Here is a 23,738-nt window from a genome sequence, read left to right on the forward strand (position 1 = left end):
AAGGTAACTGAATGGTGGTGTTGTATAAAGCAAGGAGAAAGTGAGGACCGCAGATGCTGGAAATCAGAATTGAGAGTGTGGTGCTAGAAAAGCACAGGTCAGGCAACATCCGAGGAGCAGGAGAAATTGACGTTTCAGGCATAAGCCCTTCTCATCAGGAATTGTTTAGAGCTGCCATGATCTGATGGAATGACAGATCCAGCTTGATGGGCAGAATGGGCTCTTTCTGTTCTGATGTTTCTTTCTAATGCATCTGATTAATACACTTGCTTTGTTATTGCATGAAACCTCTTGTGATGAAGAGTTATAAGACTGCCTGTTCTTCAGATTTTTATTCAAGTTCATTTTTATTTCTAATTATGCTATAGTAATTATAGCTGACCCCTGACCTACCCAGCCCCAAGACCTCTCTGAAGGTTGTACATTGCATTGAGCAGCAATTTCCCATAATATTAAGTCTTGAACTGTTCAGTTTTTGAAGTAATTTTGTTTTGTGTGATGCAGTCTTTCCCTTGCTGACATTAGGGTTGCTCTGAGGAGATTCTCTTCCTTCTGTCCTGTAATCTGCTTAAGGTCACAGTGATTGGCTTTTGGTGAGTGCTTGCAGGCTTGAGGCAATATTTGCTTGGTGTTCACTCAAAATTGCAAAACTCTCAGCCATTTTATTTGCAGACTCAGCCAAGTTATTCAGTATTGGAACAACCTGCTTGATACAAATATTTACCAATTCCCTTTCATCTTTACAAACAGATTGACATCGATCAACTGTTTCTCTCTCCTCTTCCTCCCCCTTCCAATGCAATAGGCCTCTCCGAGTTCCCTGCGGAGATCTTCCCTCAGCAGGAGGTTCGGTTATGTTCAACAGGGTGACAGATGTTAGTTCTTCTGATCTGCTCGTCATGTGCAAGGCCTTTGTAGAATATTCCTCCTGCTTACTGGTAGATTCAGATAGTGGGATGTCGCTGACGACTGGTGAGTACAACAGCTGCACCCGGCTGATTTTCTGTTTTAGGTGATTAGTTTGAAATGATTGTAGGATTGCTTCCTGTTCACTTGGGCGCTCTGATGGGATGGTTTTCAGTGAACCCCATTCTTTGGGGGACTCTGATGGGATGGGTTTCAGCAATTCTGGTTCTTTGGGGGACTCTGATGGGATGGGTTTCAGCGATTCTGGTTCTTTGGGGGACTCTGATGGGATGGGTTTCAGGGATTCTGGTTCTTTGGGGGACTCTGATGGGATGGGTTTCAGCGATTCCTGTTCTTTGGGGGACTCTGATGGGATGGTTTTCAGTGATTCCTGTTCTTTGGGGGACTCTGATGGGGTGGTTTTCAGTGAACCCCGTTCTTTGGGGGACTCTGATGGGATGGGTTTCAGGGATTCCGGTTCTTTGGGGGACTCTGATGGGATGGTTTTCAGTGAACCCCGTTCTTTGGGGGACACTGATGGGATGGGTTTCAGCGATTCCTGCTCTTTGGGGGACTCTGATGGGATGGTTTTCAGTGATTCCTGTTCTTTGGGGGATTCTGATGGGATGGGTTTCAGTGAACCCCGTTCTTTGGGGGACACTGATGGGATGGGTTTCAGCGATTCCGGTCCTTTGGGGGACTCTGATGGGATGGGTTTCAGGGATTCCGGTTCTTTGGGGGACTCTGATGGGATGGGTTTCAGTGAACCCTGTTCTTTGGGGGACTCTGATGGGATGGGTTTCAGTGATTCCTGTTCTTTGGGGGACTCTGATGGGATGGGTTTCAGGGATTCCTGCTCTTTGGGGGACTCTGATGGGATGGGTTTCAGGGATTCCTGCTCTTTGGGGGACTCTAATGGGATAGTTTTCAGTGATTCCTGCTCTTTGGGGGACTCTAATGGGAGGGTCTTCAGTGATTCCTGTTCCCTTGAGCTCTCTGATGGGATGGTTTTCAGTGATTCCTGTTCTCTCAATCTCTCTGATAGGATGGTTTTGAGTGATGCCTGTTCTTTCGAGCTCTCTGGTGGGATGATTTTGAGTGATTCCTGTGCCCTCGAACTCTCTGGTGGGATGGTTTTCAAAGATTCTTGTTCTCTGAGGGATTCTGATGAGATGGTTTCGAATGATCCGTGTCCTCTAGGGCTCTCTGAGGGGATGGTTTCCAATGATTCCTGTCTTCTGGGGCTCTCTGATGGAATGGTTTCAAGTGATTCTGATTTTCTGGAGTTCCCAATTGGGATAAGTTGGAATGATTCCTGTTCTTTGGTGATAAACTCGGTTGGTGACCTAAATTCAAGTCGCATTGGGGATAATATCTCTAACCTGCTGTTATCATTCACTAGTGTATCAGTTTGGAATGTTGTTTGGTACAATTTCAATTCTATGTTAGCTGATTCTGGAAGTATGAAAGTTTGCAAGGTTGTTTGGGATAATTCCTGCTTAGTGTTGGAAGTCATTGGTGATGTGACATTACAGAACAATGCTGGTGTTGATTCATTCTCTGTGAAGGTTTGTTGTGGTGGTAAAAGTGTGTAAAAGGAGGCTGGAAATATGCTTTCTCCTTCATTGTTGGATTGTTGTTGATGAATAGTTTGAGAGAGAAGTTCCTCTGTTTTGGTGGTGAACTGCAGGGTTGGCAATGTGTGAAAGGATGCTGAGAACTCTTGCTTTATTCTGATAGACTGTTGGAGTTGACCAGGTGACTTTTCCTCTATACCGGTAGCTTCAGGTAGAGGGACTGTTCGAATAAATGTTTGCAGTGCTTCCTGGTCTCTATTGTCAGATTGTTGACATGGTGTGGCTGGTGGTGCAGACTCTGATTCAATGTTAAGACATGATGACTGTGCTGATAGTCTTTTTCTTCTTGTTGCCCGTGGTGGCGGTGGTGGTGGGATGCCAGGGAATGTTGTTGATGATAATTTCTTGTCTCTGCTAGTCGACTGTGATGGGAGTTTTTGGAAGGCTTTTTGTACTCCTTCTTCTTCTCTGCTTTGATCTAGTGGTTTCAACTGGGACAAGGTTGTGTTGAATGATTGTTCAGTTCTGCTGTCTGTATCTGAAAATGGAAGATTTTCTTCTCCATTTTCGCTGTATATAAATTCCCCTGAGGAAATGGTGGCAGTGACCTGGATTGACATGTCATCACCTTCCTCTGAAATAGAAGTTAAATATCTTGTAAAAATAGGGAAAGATTTGTTAAAAATAACAGTTGATGAAGACTGGTTCAGTCAGGCTTTTCAATTTGTACGTAAATAACTTTGATGTGGGATTAAGTACAAAATAAATCTCCAAGTTATCAAAGATACTAAACTAGGAGGCTCACAAACAACTGGAGTAGACTTAACAAATAGGCTACAAAAGACCGAGGAGCTGAACTGATGAGTGACAGCAAATAATGTTATCTTGTCAGATTGGGGAAGGATAGAAAGTGACAGCAATATCAAATAAATAATACTATTGTATAGAACATGCTCAGAAGAGGGACGTTGAGATACTAATGGGCAAATTGTCTGCAGCATAAGGACAGTTTATGCTGGCAGTAGAGAACAAATTATATCTTGGGGATGAACAATTACAGACACAGAGCATGAAGTTACTTTCCAGGCAGTGACCATCTCCAGTATGAGTCAATCTAATCTTCTCCGCTTGTTACCATCACTGAACCCTCTACTATCAACATTCCTAGGGTTACCATTCACCAGAAACTCAACTGGACTCAACACATAAACACAGTGGCTATGAGAACAGGTCAGAGGCTAGGAATACTGTGGTGTATAACTCACCTTCTGACTCCCAAAGCCTACCATCTACCAGGCTCAAATCAGGAGTGTGATGGAATACTCTCCACTCTGACAACACTCAAGTAGCTTGACACTATCCATAACTATTCAGTCCGCTTGATTGGCACCACATCCCTGACACAGACTCCACTCCCTCCACCACTGTAACAGAAGCAACAGTGTGTATTATCTACATGATACATTGCAGAAATTCACCAAAGATCCTCTGGCAGCACCTTCCACTTCCATCTAGAAGGCTAAAGGCAGTGGATATATGGGAACACCACAACCTGTAGGTTGCCCTCCAATGATGCAACTCACCATCCCGACTTGGAAATATTTTGCCGTTCCTTCACTGTTGCTGGATCAAAATCCTGGAATTCTTTCCCTAAGGGCATTTTGGGTCAATCTAAAGCATGTAGACTACAGTAGTTAAAGGAGACAGCTCACCATCACCTTCTCAAGGGCAACTAGGGACAGGCAATAAGATTGCTGGTGAGCCAACAATATTTCCATCCCACAAGTGAATAAGAAAAGTGCCTCTTAAATATCTTCCTTCTTGCGGAGATTCCTCCCTATTATGACTGACCATATCTATTCCATTCCTCATATTTTGCTCTAACTTTTTACCCTTTCTCTCAGAATCATGATAGGATTCCCCTTGTTCTCACCTTTCACCCTGCCAGCTTCCACACACAATGATTCAAAAGAATTTGAAAGAATCATTCCCTTCATGATAGCCTTGTGCACTCTTCATCACCCCAGACATCTGTTTCATATACAACATCAGCTGCTATTTTACTTCTTCCCTTCCCACTATCCAGTTCTCAAAACAGTTTACAAGAAACAGTTAGGATCAAACTTCTGAATAAAACATTCAAGTATTCAAGAAGGTGCAACAAAGGACAGTGAATGATATGTGGAATTTTTCCTCTTAAAGGGAAAAGGCATAGAAGATAATGAGAAGTGCAGATACTCTCAAGTTGTCACCTGGGAGATTCTTGCCTCCTTACAGCCACCTCAAAGTTCTGTACTCCTAAGCAACTGTTAATGACCTTGTGTGTGGCTCTTGCTGAAGTGCCTTTCGAAAATCAAAATATGTTTATACACTGGTGTACACTATATTTACTTGGCAGATGCACCAGTCCATGGCAGCGCTAGTAAGAATGACCATCTCAACCATCCTTGTGGTGATGAACATCTGCAATCATATTGAGAATACTCTCCATTGTATTATGTGGCACTATCATTGTGCTGAATTGGATAGATTTTAAACAGACCTAGCCACCATTCAGCTCTATTCCTGATGAAGGGCTTTTGCCCGAAACGTCGATTTTCCTGCTCCTTAGATGCTGCCTGAACTGCTGTGCTTTTCCAGCACCATTCTAATCTAGAATGTGGTTTCCAGCATCTGCAGCCCTTGTTTTTACCTGGCCACCATAAGACACAGTGGACCATCAACACCAGCAGCAGAGTTGTATTCAACCATAGTTTGTAACCTCATGGGCTGGCATATCCCCCCATTCCATCATTACCATCAAACTGGGAGAAGGGTGTTAACAAATTTATGGATCAGGAGCAGGCATGAGCCATTCAGCTCCCTGAGCCTGCTCCAATATTCTATCATGGCTAATCTGATTGTAACCTCAAACCCATATTCCCTTGTACCTCTGATAACCTAGCAGCCCCTTGCTTACTTCTGCCTTAAAAATATTCAAGGACTCTGCTTCCATTGCCTTTTCAGGAAGAGAGTTCAACAGACTCACAATCCTCTGAGAGAAATATGCATCATTTTGCACTGTCTCTGATGTAAATGCATGGCCCCTGACTTGTAAATAGTGACCCCCTAGTTCTAGATTCTCCCATAAAAGAAACAGCCTCTTCCACATATACCCTGTCAAGATCATTCAGGATTTTATGTTTCAGTCAAGTCACCAGTTACTTTTCTAAACTTCAGCAGATAGATGCCTAGCCTGACCAATACTTCCTCGTAAGACAACTCCCCATTCCAGTTGTTAATACAGCAAACCCTGTCTGAACCGTCTCCAACATATTTACATTCTTCCTTAAAATTGGAGACTAATACTCCTGCACACTGGATTGCACATTCCTCCTAATGAGGTCTCACTAATGCCATGCATAACTGAAGTGTAACCTCTCTGATTATATATTCAATTCCTCTTGTGATGAATGATAACATTCTATCAGCTTTGCCAATTTCGTGGCATAATTGCATACTAACCTTTTTGTGATTCATGCATGAGGAGTCCCATATCCCTCTGCATTTTAGAGCTCTGAAATTTTACATCATTTAGATAACATGCTTCTTTTTCATTCTTTCTGCCAAACTGGACAACCTCATATTATATTCCATTTGCCATATCTTTGTCCACCCACTTAACCTATCAATATATTTTTGTAACCTGTTTATGTCCTCTTCAAAGCTTATTTTCTGGAGAAAGTGAGGTCTGCAGATGCTGGAGATCAGAGCTGGAAATGTGTTGCTGGAAAAGCGCAGCAGGTCAGGCAGCATCCAGGGAACAGGAAAATCGACGTTTCGGGCATAAGCCCTTCTTCAGAAGCCCTCCTGAAGAAGGGCTTATGCCCGAAACGTCGATTCTCCTGTTCCCTGGATGCTGCCTGACCTGCTGCGCTTTTCCAGCAACACATTTCCAGCAAAGCTTATTTTCTAACCTGTCCTCATGTTTTCAGCAAATCTGGCAACCAAAACGGTCATCCTTTCATCTAAGCCATTTATATAAATTATAACCAGTTGAGGGCCCAGCACTGATCCCTGTGGCAAACTACTCATTATATCTTGCCAAACTGAAAAAGGCTTATTTATGTATCTCTCTGTTCCTGTTAGTCAGCCAATCTTCTATTCATATGAATATGCTGCTCTTTACCAGAATGAGTTTTTATTTTCTACAATTTGATGAGGAACATCTTCTTGAATGACTTCTGGAAATCTAAATACAGTGCATCTACCAGTTCCCCTTTAACCATAGCACCACAAAGAACTCCAATAGAATGGTGAAACCTTGTGGATGCTGCTTGATCATCTTGAACTTATTGAAGTCCTGTGCTATAACTTCTTTATTAATAACTTCTGATATTCTCCTTGTGTCAGATATTAAGTTAATTGGCCTGTAGTTTCTTGTTTTCTGTCTTTATCCTTTTTTTAAATAAAGGAGTTACATGTGCTGTTTTTCAATCTAATGGATATTCATCAATCAAAGGAGTTTTGAAAATTTAAAACCAATGCATTAACTAACTACCTCACTAGTCACTTTGTTTAAGACACTGGGATGAACTCCATCAGCAACTGGCCACTTGTCAGCTCACAGCTCCAGCAATTTACTCAGAACCACTTCTGTGGTGATTGTAATTTTCCTGAGTATCTTCCTCCATTCCATTTCCTGACTTATCATTGTTTCAGGGACGTTACTTACATCCACTATCATTAAGACTGAGGGAAAATATCTGTTCAATTCATCTACCATTTCCTTATTTTCTGTTTGTGATTTTCCAGTCTCACCTTCTTTAGGACCAAAGCTCACTTCCTTAACTTGTTTCTTTACTTTCTGTTTTTACATTTTTCGCTAGATTTCTCTGGGACACCAACTATCATTGTTAAGCTTTTGGTCATTCTTTGCTGTTTTTTACTTACTGTCTAATCTTCTCACCTACCAATGGCCTTTTCTCTTTAAATTTAAAATTATTTTTAATATTTCTAGCTAACTACAGATGGTGGATCTATCCCTTGGAATTTTTCTTAATAGAATCTATTCTGTAAACAGGACCTTAAATGATTGCCACTGCACCTCTAGTGATTAATATTTTTACCTAATTTGGCAATTCTCTTTAGATGGCCCTGCTTTCATAGAAATATAGAATCCCTACAGTGTGGAAGCTGCCCATTCGGCCCATATAGTCCACACTGAGCCTCCGAAGAGCATCCCACCCAGACCCACCCCTCTACCCTATCCCTGTATTTCCCATGGCCAATCTACCTAACCTGCACGTCTTTTGACTGTGGGAGGAAACTGGAATACCTAGACTCAACCCATGCAGACATGGGGAAAATGTGCAAACTCCACACAGACAGTCACTCGAGGCTGGATTCAAATATGGGTCCCTAGCTTAGAGCCAACCACGGAGCCACCGTGCTGCCCATGTCCTCACAATTACTTCCTGTTTAAGTACTTTTAAAAAGTAGTTTTGGATTCACTCGTCTCTCTTTCTCTCTCCCTCAAACTGAACGTAAAATTCAATCATAATGTGATCACTGCCGCTGAGGGAAGCATTCACTGTGAGATTTTTAATTACTCATATCTCATTGCACAACACCTAGAATAGCATGCTCTGTGATCAATTCTAGAGCATGCTGTTCTAAGAAACTGTCCTGCTCTATCCTTGACCAACCTTGGTTCAATGGAAAGCGCAGGACGTCATCTCAGAAACAGTACAAATCATACCTAAAATGAAATGTCAACCTGGTGAAGTTACAATAAAGGATTCAAACAACTCCAACAAAGAAACCTACTTGACTGTGATACAACTCATTGGGGTGGTGTGCTGCAAATCAAATCCCGGTATTCCCAGAGTCATCACGAAAGTTCAAGATTTTTAAAAATACAGTATACAGAATTCCTTCAATTTACATTTCTTTTATATTCAGGTTGACAGGAAGTACGGACAAGGTTTCTGGACTTAACAAGAATCCATTCTTCATTACAAATAAATATATTCCAGCTGCAGGTAAACAATTATGAACCTTTGGCCCCAAATACAATCAGTTACAATTCTAACCCCTTTATGAACTTCACCTTCGACACACAGATACAGACACGGAAAAAGGTCATGGGCAGAGAGAAAGGCTAGGAAAGGCAAATCATTGTTCTCACAATGCTGAGATGATTTTCATGCTGGTAAAAATGCTGCTTCTCTGTCTTCTTGCTCTGAATGCTTTCACTTGTTTGTAGGAATCATAGGTGCGTGGTGCACAGCTTACAGTAATTACTGAGCAAAAATAAACTGCTTTGCTTTGGGCTTAAAGTGTTTTTTACTGTAGGGAACAGTTGGAGATCCTGAGTCTTTTAAGATCTGATGGCTTCTTACTATCTTATTCACAGTCCCAAGCTGTTCAGCTACCTGGGATCCAATCACATAGTTGTTGGCAGGCAGAAGGCCTTTATTTTTGATAATTGGTTACTTGTCCACAGACCAATCAACTACTTGTTGCTAGCTTGATCTTATATTTGCAAAGATCCTTTGACCCCTGTTCAACTGCAAACTATCTACTTTGAACTAGTAGCTGTGTAAATAGTACTTACAATGAATATCAGTTCTTTGCTTTTTAAAAATGCTGTGGAGGTGCTGGTGTTGGACTGGGGTGAATAAGGTCAGAAGTCGCACAACATCAGGTTATAGTCCAACAGGTGTATTTGAAATCACAAGTTTTCAGAGTACTGCTCCTTCACCAGATGAACCTGAATTTCACCTGAAAAAGGAGCAGCACTCTGAAAGCTTGTGATTTCAAATAACCCTGTTGGATGAGAACCTGATGTCATGTGACATCTGACCTTCTAAAAATGCAGCAAACCCTCAACAATCCTTGTTTTTAAAATAGTTCTTTCCCATTCCGCAATGAAACGTAGGTTGGTACCTGGGACTTCGATGTTGTGGCTATTACGGAGACATGGGTAGAACAGGGACAGGATTGGCTGTTGCAGGTTCCAGGATTTAAATGTTTTAGTAGGGTCAAAGGTTGGGGTAAAAGAGGGGGGGGTGTGGCATTGCTTGTCAAAGATCGTATTACAGCGGTGGAAAGGACGATGGATGAAGACTCGCCATCTGAGGTAGTTTGGGCTGAGGTTAGGAATAGGAAAGGTGAGGTCACCCTGTTAAGAGTTTTTTACAGGCCTACTAATAGTCCTAGAAATGTAGAATAAAGGATTGCGAGGATGATTCAGGAGAAGAGTGAAAGTAATAGGGTGGTTGTTATGGGGGACTTTAACTTTCCTGATATTGATTGGGAAAGCTATAGCTCTAGTTCGTTAGATGGGTCGGTGTTTGTCCAATGTGTGCAGGAGGGTTTCCTGACACAATATGTAGATAGGCCAACAAGAGGTGAGGCCATTCTGGATTTGGTTCTGGGTAACGAACCAGGCCAGGTGTTAGAATTAGAGGTAGGTGAGCACTTTGGGGACAGTGACCACAATTCGGTGACTTTTACTCTAGTGATGGAGAGGGATAAGTGTGCACTGCAGGGCAAGCGTTATAGCTGGGGGCAGGGAAATTATGATGCGGTGAGGCATGACTTAGGATTCGTGGCTTGGAAAAGTAGGCTTCAAGGCAAGGGCGTAATTGATATGTGGAGCTTGTTCAAGGAGCAACTATTGAGTGTCCTTGATAAGTATGTACCCGTCAGGCAGGGAGGAAAGGGTCGTGTGAGGGAGCCGTGGTTTAATAAGGAATTGGAATCCCTTGTTAAATGGAAGAGGGCAGCCTATGTAAAGATGAGGCGTGAAGGTTCAATTGGGGCGATTGAGAGTTATAAGGTAGCCAGGAAGGACCTGAAGAGAGAGCTAAGAGCAGCAAGGAGGGGACATGAAAGGTCCTTAGTTGGTAGGATTTGGGAAAACCCCAAGGCTTTCTATAGGTATGTCAGGAATAAAAGAATGACTAGGGTAGGAATAGGTCCAGTCAAGGATAGTAGTGGGAAGTTGCGTGTGGAGGCTGAAGAGATTGGGGAGACACTGAATGAATACTTTTCGTCAGTATTCACTCAGGAACAGGACATTGTTGCCGATGTGAATACTGAGTCACAATTAAGTAGAATGAATGGCTTTGAGGTATGTAGGGAAGAGGTGTTGGAAATTCTGGAAAGGGTGAAAATAGATAAGTCTCCTGGGCCTGATGGCATTTATCCTAGGATTCTTTGGGAAGCAAGGGAGAAGATTGCAGAGCCATTGGCCTTGATTTTTATGTCCTCGTTGTCTACAGGAGTAGTGCCAGAAGACTGGAGGCTAGCAAATGTGGTTCCCTTATTCAAGAAGGGGAGTAGGGATAACCCTAGTAACTATAGGCCGGTAGTCTCAATTCTGTTGTGGGCAAAGTCTTAGAGAGAATTGTAAGGGATAGGATTTATGAACATCTGGATCGGAATAATGTGATCAAGGATAGTCAGCATGGTTTTGTGAAGGGCAGGTCGTGCCTCACAAACCTTATTGAATTCTTTTAGAAGGTGACTAAGGAGGTGGACGAGGGAAAAGTGGTAGATGTGGTGTATATGGATTTTAGTAAGGCGTTTGAAAAGGTTCCCCATGGTAGGCTACTTCAAAAAATACGGAGGTATGGCATTGAGGGTGAGTTGGAGGTTTGGATTAGGAATTGGCTGGCTGGAAGAAGACAGAGGGTAGTAGTTGATGGTAAAGGTTCATCTTGGAGTGCCGTTACTAGCGGTGTTCCGCAAGGATCTGTTTTGGGACCATTGCTGTTTGTCATTTTTATAAATGACCTGGAGGAGGGGCTAGAAGGTTGGGTGAGCAAGTTTGCTGATGATATGAAAGTCGGAGGAGTTGTTGACAGTGAGGAAGGATGTGGCAGGTTACAGCGGGATATAGATAAGCTGCAGAACTGGGCAGAAAGGTGGCAAATGGAGTTCAATGTAGCTAAGTGTGAGGTGATTCACTTTGGTAAGAGTAACAAAAAGATGGGGTACTGGGCTAATGGTCGGATACTTGGTAGTGTGGATGAGCAAAGGGATCTTGGTGTCCATGCACACAGATCTTTGAAAGTTGCCACCCAGGTAAATAGTGCGGTGAAGAAGGCATATGGCGTACTGGCTTTTATTGGTAGAGGAATTGAGTTCTGGAGTCCTGAGATCATGTTGCAGTTGTATAAGACTCTGGTGCGGCCGCATCTGGAGTATTGTGTGCAGTTTTGGTCGCCATACTATAGGAAGGATGTGGAGGCACTGGAACAGGTGCAGAGGAGGTTTACCAGGATGTTGCCTGGTATGGTAGGAAGATCGTATGAGGAAAGGCTGAGGCACTTGGGGTTGTTTTCATTCGAGAAAAGAAGGTTTAGGGGTGACTTGATAGAGGTGTACAAGATGTTTAGATAGGGTTGACCGTGAGAATCTTTTTCCACGTATGGAGTCAGCTATTACGAGGGAGCATAGCTTTAAATTAAGGGGTGGTAGGTATAGGACAGATGTTAGGGGTAGGTACTTTACTTAGCGAGTCGTGAGTTCATGGAATGCCCTGGCAGTAGCAGTGGTGGACACTCCCTCTTTGTGGGCATTTAAGTGGGCATTGGATAGGCATATGGAGGATAGTGGGCTAGTGTAGGTTAGGTGGGCTTGGATCGGCACAACATCGAGGGCCAAAGGGCCTGTACTGCGCTGTATTCTTCTATGTTCTATGTTCTATGAAAGATATGGCAAAATAAAAAGATGCGGTCATTACAACTGGTATCACATCTACAAACATTCCTGCAAACCTTAAAGATTTATCACGACGATTGTCAGACATCAAAGATAAGTGAAGCAGCATTTCTAACAGATATCTGTGATATCTCACATATACAGAAATGAGGTTAATGTCACATGGAAAACTTAAGGGCAATTAGAGGAATAGAATATCTGGGTGGAGAAAGTGCTGGTTTTAGAAAACAGACAGAATGACTCCAAGACTGGAGGACTATTGAATGAATTGGAAATACATGATCATATTGAATGACAGAGTAGGCTTGAAGGACTAAATGACCTACTCCTGGTTCTATTTTCTATGTTTCTATGATTTGTCAACAATTTGCTAAAAGGACAATGGCAAGTTCCATTGACTGATACAGCCAAACAAAAATCAGCTTTCGCAGAACAGGATGGACCTCATTAATGCAAAGTCGGGCTGTCTTGAATGAAAAATGCACCAACAATGTTGCAATGATTACCCAATAACATCATTGAAAGACTATGTAATTGTTTGATTAACATCAATAAATTGGTTGTTTTAAGCCTAATCCAGGAAGAACATATACACTACTTGACTGAACTGTTTGGTCAGCTACAAAGAACCAATTTTTCTATGAATCTGACTAAGAGTGAATTTGTCAAAGCAAAAGTGACTTATTTGGGCCACGTTGTGTACAAGTCAAAGTAATACCTACAGAAGTGAATTTGCTGGTATTTTGGATTTTCCCATGTTTTGGACAAAACATTTTCAGTTTTACTGGCATGAATTGCATGATTGGTCCAAACATCAGCATTGTCATTGTACCCTGACAAACGTTTTGAAGTAAAGCAGGAAATGTAACAGATTGAAGAATGTCAAAGTAGCTGCACTAGGTTTAGTCATTCCAAATTATGAGACGTCATTCAGCCTGGCGGTTGATGCCTGTGATATTTGTATCATTGAGTCACAGAGTTGTACAATACGGAAACAGACCCTTTGGGCGAACTTGACCATGCTGATCAGATATCCTAAATTAATCCAGTCCCATTTGCCAGCATTTGGCCCATATCCGTCTAAACCCTTCCTTTTCATATACCCACCCTGATGCTTTCTACATGCTGTAATTAGAACACAGAACATAGAACAATACAGCACAGAACAGGCCCTTCGGCCCACGATGTTGTGCCGAACATTTGTCCTAGCTTAAGCACCCATCCATGTACCTATCCAATTGCCGCTTAAAGGTCACCAAAGATTCTGACTCTACCATTCCCACAGGCAGCGCATTCCATGCCCCCACCACTCTCTGGGTAAAGAACCCACCCCTGATATCTCCCCTATACCTTCCACCCTTCACCTTAAATTTATGTCCCCTTGTAACACTCTGTTGTACCCGGGGAAAAAGTTTCTGACTGTCTACTCTATCTATTCCTCTGATCATCTTATAAACCTCTATCAAGTCACCCCTCATCCTTCGCCGTTCCAACGAGAAAAGGCCGAGAACTCTAAATCTATCCTCGTACGACTTCCTCTCCATTCCAGGCAACATCCTGGTAAATCTTCTCGGCACCTTCTCCAAAGCTTCCACATCTTTCCTAAAGTGAGGCGACCAGAACTGCACACAGTACTCCAAATGTGGCCTAACCAAAGTCCTGTACAGTTGCAACATCACTTCACGACTCTTGAATTCAATCCCTCTGCTAATGAACACTGATACACCATAGGCCTTCTTACAAGCTCTATCCACCTGAGTGGCAACTTTCAAAGATCTATGAACAGACCCCAAGATCCCTCTGTTCCTCCACCCCACTAAGAACCCTACCGTTAACCCTGTATTCCGCATTCTTATTCGTCTTTCCAAAATGGACAACCTCACACTTGGCAGGGTTGAACTCCATCTGCCACTCCTCAGCCCAGCTCTGCATCATATCTAAGTCCCTTTGCAGCCAACAACAGCCCTCCTCACTATCCACAACTCCACCAATCTTCGTATCATCTGCAAATTTACTGACCCACCCTTCGACTCCCTCTTCCAAGTCATTAATAAAAATTACGAACAGCAGAGGACCCAGAACTGATCCCTGCAGAACTCCACTTGTAACTGGGCTCCAGGCTGAATATTTACCATCTACCATCTGACTTCGACCGGTTAGCCAGTTTTCTATCCAATTGGCCAAATTTCCCTCTATCCCATGCCTCCTGACTTTCCGCATAAGCCTACCATGGGGAACCTTATCAAATGCCTTACTAAAATCCATGTATACTACATCCACTGCTCTACCCTCATCCACATGCTTGGTCACCTCCTCAAAGAATTCAATCAGACTTGTAAGGCAAGACCTACCCTTCTCAAATCCGTGCTGGCTGTCCCTAATCAAGCAGTGTCTTTCCAGATATTCATAAATCCTATCCCTCAGTACCCTTTCCATTACTTTATCTACCTCCGAAGTAAGACTAACTGGCCTGTAATTCCCGGGGTTATCCCTATTCCCTTTTTTGAACAAGGGCACAACATTCGCCAGTCTCCAGTCTCCTGGTACCACCCCCGTTGACAGTGAAGGTGAAAAGATCATTGCCAACGGTACTGTAATTTCCTCTCTTGCTTCCCACATAATCCTAGGATATATCCCATCAGGCCGGGGGGACTTGTCTATCCTCAAGTTTTTCAAAATGTCCAACACATCTTCCTTCCTAACAAGTATCTCCTCTAGCTTACCAGTCCGTTTCACACTCTCCTCTTCAAAATACGGTCCCTCTCATTCGTAAATACTGAAGAAAAGTACTCATTCAAGACCTCTCCTATCTCTTCCGACTCAATACACAGTCTCCCACTACTGTCCTTGATTGGACCTACCCTCGTTCTCGTCATTCTCATGTTTCTCACATACGCATAAAATGCCTTTGGGTTATCCTTGATCCTATCCGCCAAAGATTTTTCATGCCCTCTCTTAGCTCTCCTAATCCCTTTCTTCAGGTCCCTTCTGGCTATCCTGTATCCCTCCACTGCTCTGTCTGAACCCTGTTTCCTCAACCTTATGTAAGCCTCCTTCTTCCTCTTTACAAGACATTCAACCTCCCTCGTCAACCAAGGTTCCCTCACACGACCATTTCTTTCCTGCCTGACAGGTACATACATATCAAGGACACGTCATATCTGTTCCTTGAAAAAGTTCCACATTTCCACAACATCCTTCCCTGACAGCCTATGCTCCCAACTTATGCTCCTCAGATCCTGTCTTACAGCATTGTAATTACCCTTCCCCCAATTGTAAAACCTACCCTGTTGCACGCACCTATCTCTCTCCATAACCAAGGTGAAAGCCACAGAATTGTGGTCACCATCACCAAAATGTTCACCCACTAACAAGCCCATCACTTGTCCCGGTTCATTAGCGAGTACCAAATCCAAAATGGCCTCCCCTCTGGTCGGACAATCTACATACTGAGTTAATTGTACCAGCCTCCACCACTTTCTCTGGCAGCTCATTCCATACATGCACCACTCTCTGAGTGAAAAAGTTGCCCCTTGGATCCCTTTTAATTCTTCCTCCACACCTTAAACCTATGCATGGGGACTATTTTACTGCAAGATGATGGGATGGAGACCAAATGGCTTGTGAGTAATTTTTCAAAGAAATTGACATGACTGCAAAAATGTGTAACAGATAAACAGGAAGCGTTGAATCTTGTGTCAGCTTAATATCATTTTCAAATACACATCAGCAAAACTGTAGAAGAAACTGTCGTTTATATGGACCCAGTATTTGAGAGAAGTGAATTTTGTTTTGGCAAGTTAGGTGTGTGATTTATAGACTTATTTATATTCAATATTAATATCCTTTAGTTTAGAATTTGGCTTTTGAAATAGTGGCAGCTAGGTTTTGGTGCATCTGAAGTGGTCTAATGATTAACTTGTTAGTATTTCTGGACATATGAATTTTCTTAAAGCACAATGAAAGAGCGAGAGAGGTCTTGGGTGATAATGGCAATTTATTTGTAAGAGCTTGCTTTTAAGTTAGAATTTTGTTAAGTATGTACAAGAAAATTTTCTGATTCAGTATGTGGATGTACCTACAAGACCATGTGTAAAACTTGACCTACTCTTGGAAAATAAGGCAGGGCAGGTGACTGAGGTGTCAGTGGGGGGAGCACTTTGGGGCCAGCGACCATAATTCTATTAGATTTAAAATAGTGATGGAAAAGGATAGACCAGATCTAAAAGTTGAAGATCTAAATTGGAGAAAGACGAATTTTGACGCTATTAGGCAAGAACTTTCAAAAGCTGATTAGAGGCAGATGTTCACAGATAAAGGGACAGCTGGAAAATGGGAAGCCTTCAGAAATTAGATAATGAGAGTCCAGAGAAAGTATATTCCTCTTAGGGTGAAAGAAAACGCTGGTGGGTATAGGGAATGTTGGATAACTGAAGAAACCTAGGGTTTGGTTAAGAAAAAGAAGGAAGCATATGTCAGGTATAGACAGGATAGATCGAGTGAATCCTTAGAAGAGTATAAAGGCAGTAGGAGTATACTTAAGAGGGAAATCAGGAGGGCAAAAAGGAGACATGACATAGCTTTGGCTAATAGAGTTAAAGAGAATCCAAAGGGTTCTTACAAATTTATTAAGGACAAAAGGGTAACTAGGGAGACAATAGAGCCCCTCAAAGATCAGCAAGGCGGCCTTTGGGTGGAGCCACAGGAAACGGGTGAGACACTAAATGAGTTTTTTGCATCAATATTTACTATGGAAAAGGAGATGGAAGATATAGAATGTGGGGAAACAAATGGTGACATCTTGAAAAATGTCCAGATTACAGAGGAGGAAGTGCTGGGTGTCTTGAAACGCATAAAAGTGGATCAATCCCCAGCACCTTATCAGATGTACCCTAGAACTCTGTGGGAAGCTAGAGAAGTGATTGCTGGGCCTCTTACTGAGATATTTGCATCATGGATAGTCAAAGGTGAGGTGCCGAGAAGACTGGAAATTGGCTAACGTGGTGCCACTGTTTAAGAAAGGTGGTAAGGACAAGCCAAGGAACTATAGACCAGTGAGCCTGACGTCAGTGGTGGGCAAGTTGTTGGAGGGAATCCTGAGGGACAGGATGTACATGTATTTGGAAAGGCAAGAACTGAGTAGGGATAGTCAACATGGCTTTGTGCGTGGGAAATCATGTCTCACAAACTTGATTGAGTTTTTTGAAGAAGTAACAATGAGGATTGATGAGGGCAGAGTGGTAATTGTGATCTATATGGCTTCAGTAAGGCGTTCAACAAGGTTCCCCATGGGAGACTGATTAGCAAGATTAGATCTCATGGAATACAGGGAGAACTAACCACCTGGATACAGAACTGACTCAAAGGTAGAAGACAGAGGGTGGTGGTAGAGGATTGTTTTTCAGACTTGTGGCCTGTGACCAGTGGAGTGCCACGAGGATCAGTGCTGGGTCCACTAATTTTCATCATTTATATAAATGATTTGGATGTGAGCATAAGAGGTACAGTTAGTAGGTTTGCTGATGACACCAAAATTGGAGGTGGAGTGGACAGTGAAGAAGATTAGCTCAGATTATAACAGGATCTTGATCAGATGGGCAAATGGGCTGAGAAGTGGCAGATGGAGTTTAATTCAGATAAATGTGAGGTGCTGCATTTTAGGAAAGCAAATCTTAGCAGGACTTATACACTTAATGGTAAGGTCCTAGGGAGTGTTGCTGAACAAAGAGACCTTGGAGTGCAGGTTCATAGTTCCTTGAAAGTGGAGTTGCAGGTAGATAGGATAGTGAAGAAAGCGTTTGGTATGCTTTCCTTTATTGGTCAGAGTATTGAATACAGGAGCTGGGAGGTCATGTTGCGGCTGTACAGGACATTGGTTAGGCCACTGTTCGAATATTGCGTGCAATTCTGGTCTCCTTCCTAACGGAAAGGTGTTGTGAAACTTGAAAGGGTTCAGAAAAGATTTACAAGGATGTTGCCAGGGTTGCAGAATTTGAGCTGTAAGGAGAGGTTAAGTAGGCTCGGGCTGTTTTCCTGGAGCGTTGGAGGCTGAGGAGTGACCTCATAGAGGTTTATAAAATCATGAGGAGCATGATTTTATAGGATAAATAGATAAAGTCTTTTCCCCGGAGTGGGGGGGGGGGGGTCCCGAACTATAGGGCATAGGTTTAGGGTGAGAGGGGAAAGATATAAAAGACACCTAAGGGGCAACATTTTCACGCAGAAGATAGTACGTTTGTGGAATGAGCTGCCAGAGGAAGTGGTGGAGGCTGGTACAATTGCAACATTTAATAGGCATCTGGACGGGTATATGAATAGGAAGGGTTTGGAGGGATATGGGCCGGGTGCTGGCAGGTGGTACTAGATTGGGTTGGGATATCTGGTCGGCATTGACGAGTTAGACCAAAGGGTCTTTTCGTGCTGTACATCTCTGTGACTCTAATAATCAGCAATGTTTTTGTGTTTTGTTTAGTGATAAAATCCATAGCTTGGATACTTTTTGGTTTCAGTTTTCAGAACAAAGAAGCACAAAGGACAAAGAAAATTTACAGCCTAGGAACAGGCCCTTCGGCCCTCCAAGCCTGAGCCGATCCAAATCTACTGTCTAAACCTGTCGCCTAATTCCTAAGCATCCGTATCTCTCTGCTCCCCACCTACTCATGCATCTGTCAGACGCATCTTAAATGAATCCACTGTGCCTTCCTCTCCTACCTCTGCTGGCAACACGTTCCACCCCTCAGTGTAAAGTACTTGCCGCGTATATCCCCCTTAAACTTTTCATCTCTCACCTTGAAAACATGACCTCTCGTTATTGAATCCTTCATCCTGGGAAAAAGCTTCTCTCTATCTATCCTGTCTATACCCTTCATGATTTTGTAAACCTCAATCAGGTCCCCCCTCAATTGCCTTTTCCTCTAATGAAAACAATCCTAATCTACTCAACCTCTCTTCATAGCTAACACCTTCCATACCAGGCAACATACTTGTAAACATTCTCGGCACCCTCTCCAAAGTGTCCACATCCTTTTGGTAATATGGCGACCAGAACTGTACACAGTATTCTAAATACAGCCGAACCAATGTCTTGTACAATTTTAACATGACCTGCCAGCTTTTATACTCAATACCCCGTCAGATGAACGCAAGCATACCATATGCCTTCTTGACCACTCTTTCTACCTGTGCAGCAATCTTCAGGGTACAATGGACCTGAACTCCCAGATCTTTGTGCTCATCAAATTTTCCAAGGCTCTTCCGATTACTGTATAATTTCCTCTAGAATTAGACTTCCCAAAACGCATCACCTCACATTTGCCTGGATTAAATTCCATCTGCCACTTCTCCGCCCAACTCTCCAGTCTATCTATATTCTCCTGTATTCTTTGACATTCCCATATGATTTCTGCTACTCCACCAATCTTCGTGTCATCTGCAAACTTGCTGATCATACCAACAGTGCCCTCTTCCAGATCATTTATGTATATCACAAACAACAGTGGCCCCAGTACTGATCCCTGTGGAACACCACTGGTCACCTTTCTCATTTCGAGAAACTCCCTTCAACTACTACTCTCTGTCTCCTGTTGCTCAACCAGTTCTTTATCCACCTAGCTGGAACACCCTGCACACCATGTGACTTCACTTTCTCCATTAGTTTACCATGGGAAACCTTATCAAACGTCTTACTAAAGTCCATGTATATGACATCTAAAGCCCTTCCTTCATCTATCAACTTGGTCACTTCCTCAAAGAACTCCATTAAGTTGGTAAGGCACGATCTACCCCGCACAAAGCCATGTTGTCTATTACTGATAAGCCCATTCTTTTCCAAATACAAATAGATTTTATCCCTCAGTACGTTCTACAGCAACTTTCCCACCACTGACGTCAGGCTCATTGGTCTGTAGATACCCAGAATATCACTAATACCCTTCTTGTACAGGGAGACAACGTGAGCAACACTCCAGTCCTCCAGCACCTCACCTGTGTTTAACGATGCTACAAAAATATCTGTCAGGGCCCCAGCTATTTCCTCTCTAATAACCTCTAGCCAACCCAACACATCTTCCCTACTTATGTCAATGTGATCCAGACTAATAAAACTTCTATCTCTAATCTCAACATTCATCATGTTCCTCTCCTCAGTGAACTCTGATGCAAAGTAATCATTCAGAATCTCACCCATTTTCTCAGGTTCGACACGCAGCCTTCCTTCCTTATCCTTGAGTGGACCAATCCTTTCTCTAGTTATCCAATTTGATTCTGATGTAAGAATAAAAGGCTTTGGGATTCTCCTTAATTCTGCTCGCTAAAGCTATTTTATGATCCCTTTTAGCCTGCTTGATTCCTTGTTTAAGACTGGCCCTACTCTTCCGTATTCCTCCAGGGCCCGTTCTGTTCTTAGCTGCCTGGACCTTATGTACGCTTCCCTTTTCCTCTTGGCTAGTCGTAGCATTTCTCCTGTCATCCACGGTTCACGAATCTTGCCTTTCCTACCCTTTGCTTTCAACGGGACATGCCTATCCTGCACTATCTTTAACCTACCTTTAAAAAGCTCCCACATATCAAATGTGGACTCCCCTTCAAAGAGCTCCTACCTAATTTTGTTATAATTGGCCTTGGCCCAGAAGTCTTGTTGAAGTTAATTGCAAAAAACATTTTTTTCTGGAGAAAGGAATTTGTTTAAAAAGTTAGGAAATAGGTTACCTCAGCACAAGGGTTTTAATTTGAAAATTCTAGACCACATGTATTCAGGACCTGGAAGGGATTATTTGAAGCTGAGAAGATCCAAACTCTTTATGTAAATAATCAAAGAGGCTATCAAACTCTCAAGTGTGAGAATTGAAAGATGCAGATAAGTCTCACCTAAGGGAACTTTCTGTTGCATCCGGATATGGCAGAGTGATGGTGTTTAGATAAAATTGTATTTTATCTTGATTGTCAAATTCTTTCAAATTGTGTAATATATAAATTGTTTTGCTTCTTATATTTTGCTTCCATTTCTTTTCTTTAATAAACTTGTTTTATTGTTAACACAGAATCTGAAGTATATCGGTGGTTGTGTTCAGTGAATGACCACTTTGCTAAATAGAAATGATATAAAGTATGATCTATCAAGTCAGATTTGAGTCTGGAAAATGACTTGTCCAGTAATAACGTTAGCTGGAATCATTACAATACCCTCTTGATCAGGTAAAGTGCTATCAGTCCCCTTTTGATTAGTGCTGGATATAGGCTGTCAAGATAGTATCTTCAAAATAATATATTTCCTTTCTTTGTTCAGCTCCTGACCCACAAACACAAAACATAGAGGCAGAGCGCTGCTCTGTCACTGGGTAATCAAAAAATGTTATGGGGAAGAAGGAAGTCCATCATATCTGGCACATTCTCTGAACATTTAAACTTAATACCAATCTTTTGGTTTTTCCACATAACTCTGTATATTATTTCTATTTAAATAATCTTGAGACACTTTCTTGACTGTTCCAGTTGAACCTAGCCATCACAACACTTCTAGGCATTGAATCCCAGATATTAACTGCTTGTTGTGTGAAAATATTTGTTCTCACTGTGCATTTAATTTTTTGGAAAGCATCTTAAACCTGCTCTGTCATGCTCTCAGCCTGTAAGACTATAAGAAATAGGAGCCCCTGGAACCTGCTCCACTATTCAATAGAATCATGACTGATCCACCATTCCTCACATTCCTGCATTTTTCCTGTAACCTTTGATTTCCCTTTGATCAAGAATTCAAGTAACTCATCTTTTACTATCTCTTTCACCTTTTCCAGATAGGAACAGTTTCTCACTACCTACTCAAGATTTCAAAAACATTTACCAAAGCTCCTTAGTTTGAATAAAAGAAAAATACTACAGTAACTCAGAATCTGAAATAAAAAAAACAGAATGTGCTGGAGAAACTCAGCAGGTATGGCAGCATCTATGGAGTTACAAACAGAAGTAACGTTTTGAATCTAATGACTTGAAACATTAACTTTGTTTCTCTCTCCATAGATGCTACCTGACCTGTTAAGCTTCTCTTATCCTGATCCTCTCCAAGGGAACCTGTGCCAACTTCTCTAACCTATTTTCATAAATTAAGTTTCTCATCCCTGGTACTTTTATCATAAACTTCTTCTGAGCTGTGCCCAATTCATTCATCTCATTCCTATAGTGTACTACCCAGAGACAGCTCACCACCATCTTCTCAAGGGCAACTACAGACAGGAAATAGATGCTGGCACCTACATCCCACAAGTGAAAATATTTTAAAAATGTACACAATACCCTGCTGAGGTCTATATAAAAGTTCAGCATAATTTTCCTACCTTGTCCTCTTTGTGCCTGTTAATGAAAGCTATGATAATAGAGTATCATACTTGGTGTCCTGAGGCTCGTAATCATAGCTGGTTGGATTCAGTCGGCATGGTATCTCAGTAACTCCTCAGAGGCCAGTATCCCATTACCAAGTCACTCTTTATTTACACATGGAGAGTCCTCACCATTGATCCAGCTCCCTCAGAGCCCGCTCTCAAAGGGAACAGAACCTGTGACACTCCTGTTTAATTCTTTTCTCTTTTTTTTGCCAGGGACTCAGCGAAGATACCATTCATGCAAATAATTTTATTCAATATCTCCACCACCAGGAAAAACATCTATCTGGCCAGGGAACCAGTCATAAGCAAGGCCTGACTGGGGCAGTCTTACGTGAAAAAAATGAAGGGGGAGGGTCAGGATGAAATCAAAATAGAGTTGGAGAGGCAAATAAAGAACTCCACCTCTCCCCGCCCCCCACCCCCTCCAATGCTGTTTCAATTTCCCCCCGCCCAGGTCCGGAAGATAGAATTTAACCTGGTGTGGAGTCTTCTCCCCTTATCAACTCTGCTGGAACTATCCAAGTAGTTGCATGCAGGGTTGTCCTATAATTAAACAGGAACTGGAACAGCTGTAGGCTGTTTCTTTAAGTCTGCCATGAAAGTTTAAACTGCTCTTTCTGCTAGACTATTAGGTGATGGACGGTATGGACCTGTCCTTTATATGATGAATGCCATTCAACTTTAGGAAATACTCAAAATTCCCTGCTGGCAAATGATGGCTTGTTATCTGTGACCAACAATTCCAGCAGTGCATGTATTGCAGAAGGTGTGCGCAGTTTTTCTATCATTGTTCCCATGTTTAACAAATAAACTCTGTGCACATCCAGCCACTTTGGTGTGGGTGTACACAATGACTATGATTTTAGCCTATGAAAGGACAGGCATTCTCAATGTGTAACCAAGTTCAGGGTTTACCCGGCCATTCCCATGAATGTAGGGGGGTGCTGCTGACAGTAATTGTTTTCCTTATTGGCAGCTATGTCTGTATCCAATCCTGGCCACCAGACATATTTCTCACCAGCATCTTCATTTTAGAAACCCCTGGTGGAATTCAGCTAGTATTTGGGGGTGACCTTTACTCAGTGCAATCATTCTTGCTCCCCATAATAATATGCTATCCTCTACAGTGATCTGGTCTCTCCAGGTCCAAAAACATTTCAGTTCT

The 23,738-nt window shown here is 42.4% G+C and overlaps 1 protein-coding gene and 1 long non-coding RNA gene across 6 annotated transcripts in view; one reads left to right on the top strand and one right to left on the bottom strand.

Annotated features, from left to right (window-relative positions):
* Positions 1–532: 532 nt before the first annotated feature.
* The window catches only part of LOC148145943 (uncharacterized), a 74,868-nt gene continuing 51,662 nt past the window's right edge, over positions 533–23,738 (top strand). For 3 of the 5 annotated variants that reach the window (XR_015760900.1, XR_015760899.1, XR_015760901.1), the window contains exons 1-2: positions 533–972; positions 8,427–8,506. This is a non-coding gene — a long non-coding RNA (uncharacterized LOC148145943). The remainder of the gene's footprint in view (positions 973–8,426; positions 8,507–23,738) is intronic. The other 2 variants (XR_015760898.1, XR_015760902.1) reach the window with 1 other exon arrangement.
* The window catches only part of LOC148145944 (uncharacterized), a 31,722-nt gene continuing 9,033 nt past the window's right edge, over positions 1,050–23,738 (bottom strand). The window contains exons 2-3 of the mRNA XM_087999244.1: positions 1,146–3,117; positions 1,050–1,062 (exon numbers count right to left, since the gene is read on the bottom strand). Of these exons, the coding sequence (XP_087855370.1) occupies positions 1,050–1,062; positions 1,146–3,103 (1,971 nt within the window). The 5' untranslated portion in view covers positions 3,104–3,117. The remainder of the gene's footprint in view (positions 1,063–1,145; positions 3,118–23,738) is intronic.

This window comes from Chiloscyllium plagiosum, unplaced genomic scaffold (assembly GCF_037043375.1).
Source record: "Chiloscyllium plagiosum isolate Xiang-an unplaced genomic scaffold, Cpla_swu_hap1 HiC_scaffold_22, whole genome shotgun sequence".
NCBI classification, from domain to species: Eukaryota; Metazoa; Chordata; class Chondrichthyes; order Orectolobiformes; family Hemiscylliidae; genus Chiloscyllium; species Chiloscyllium plagiosum.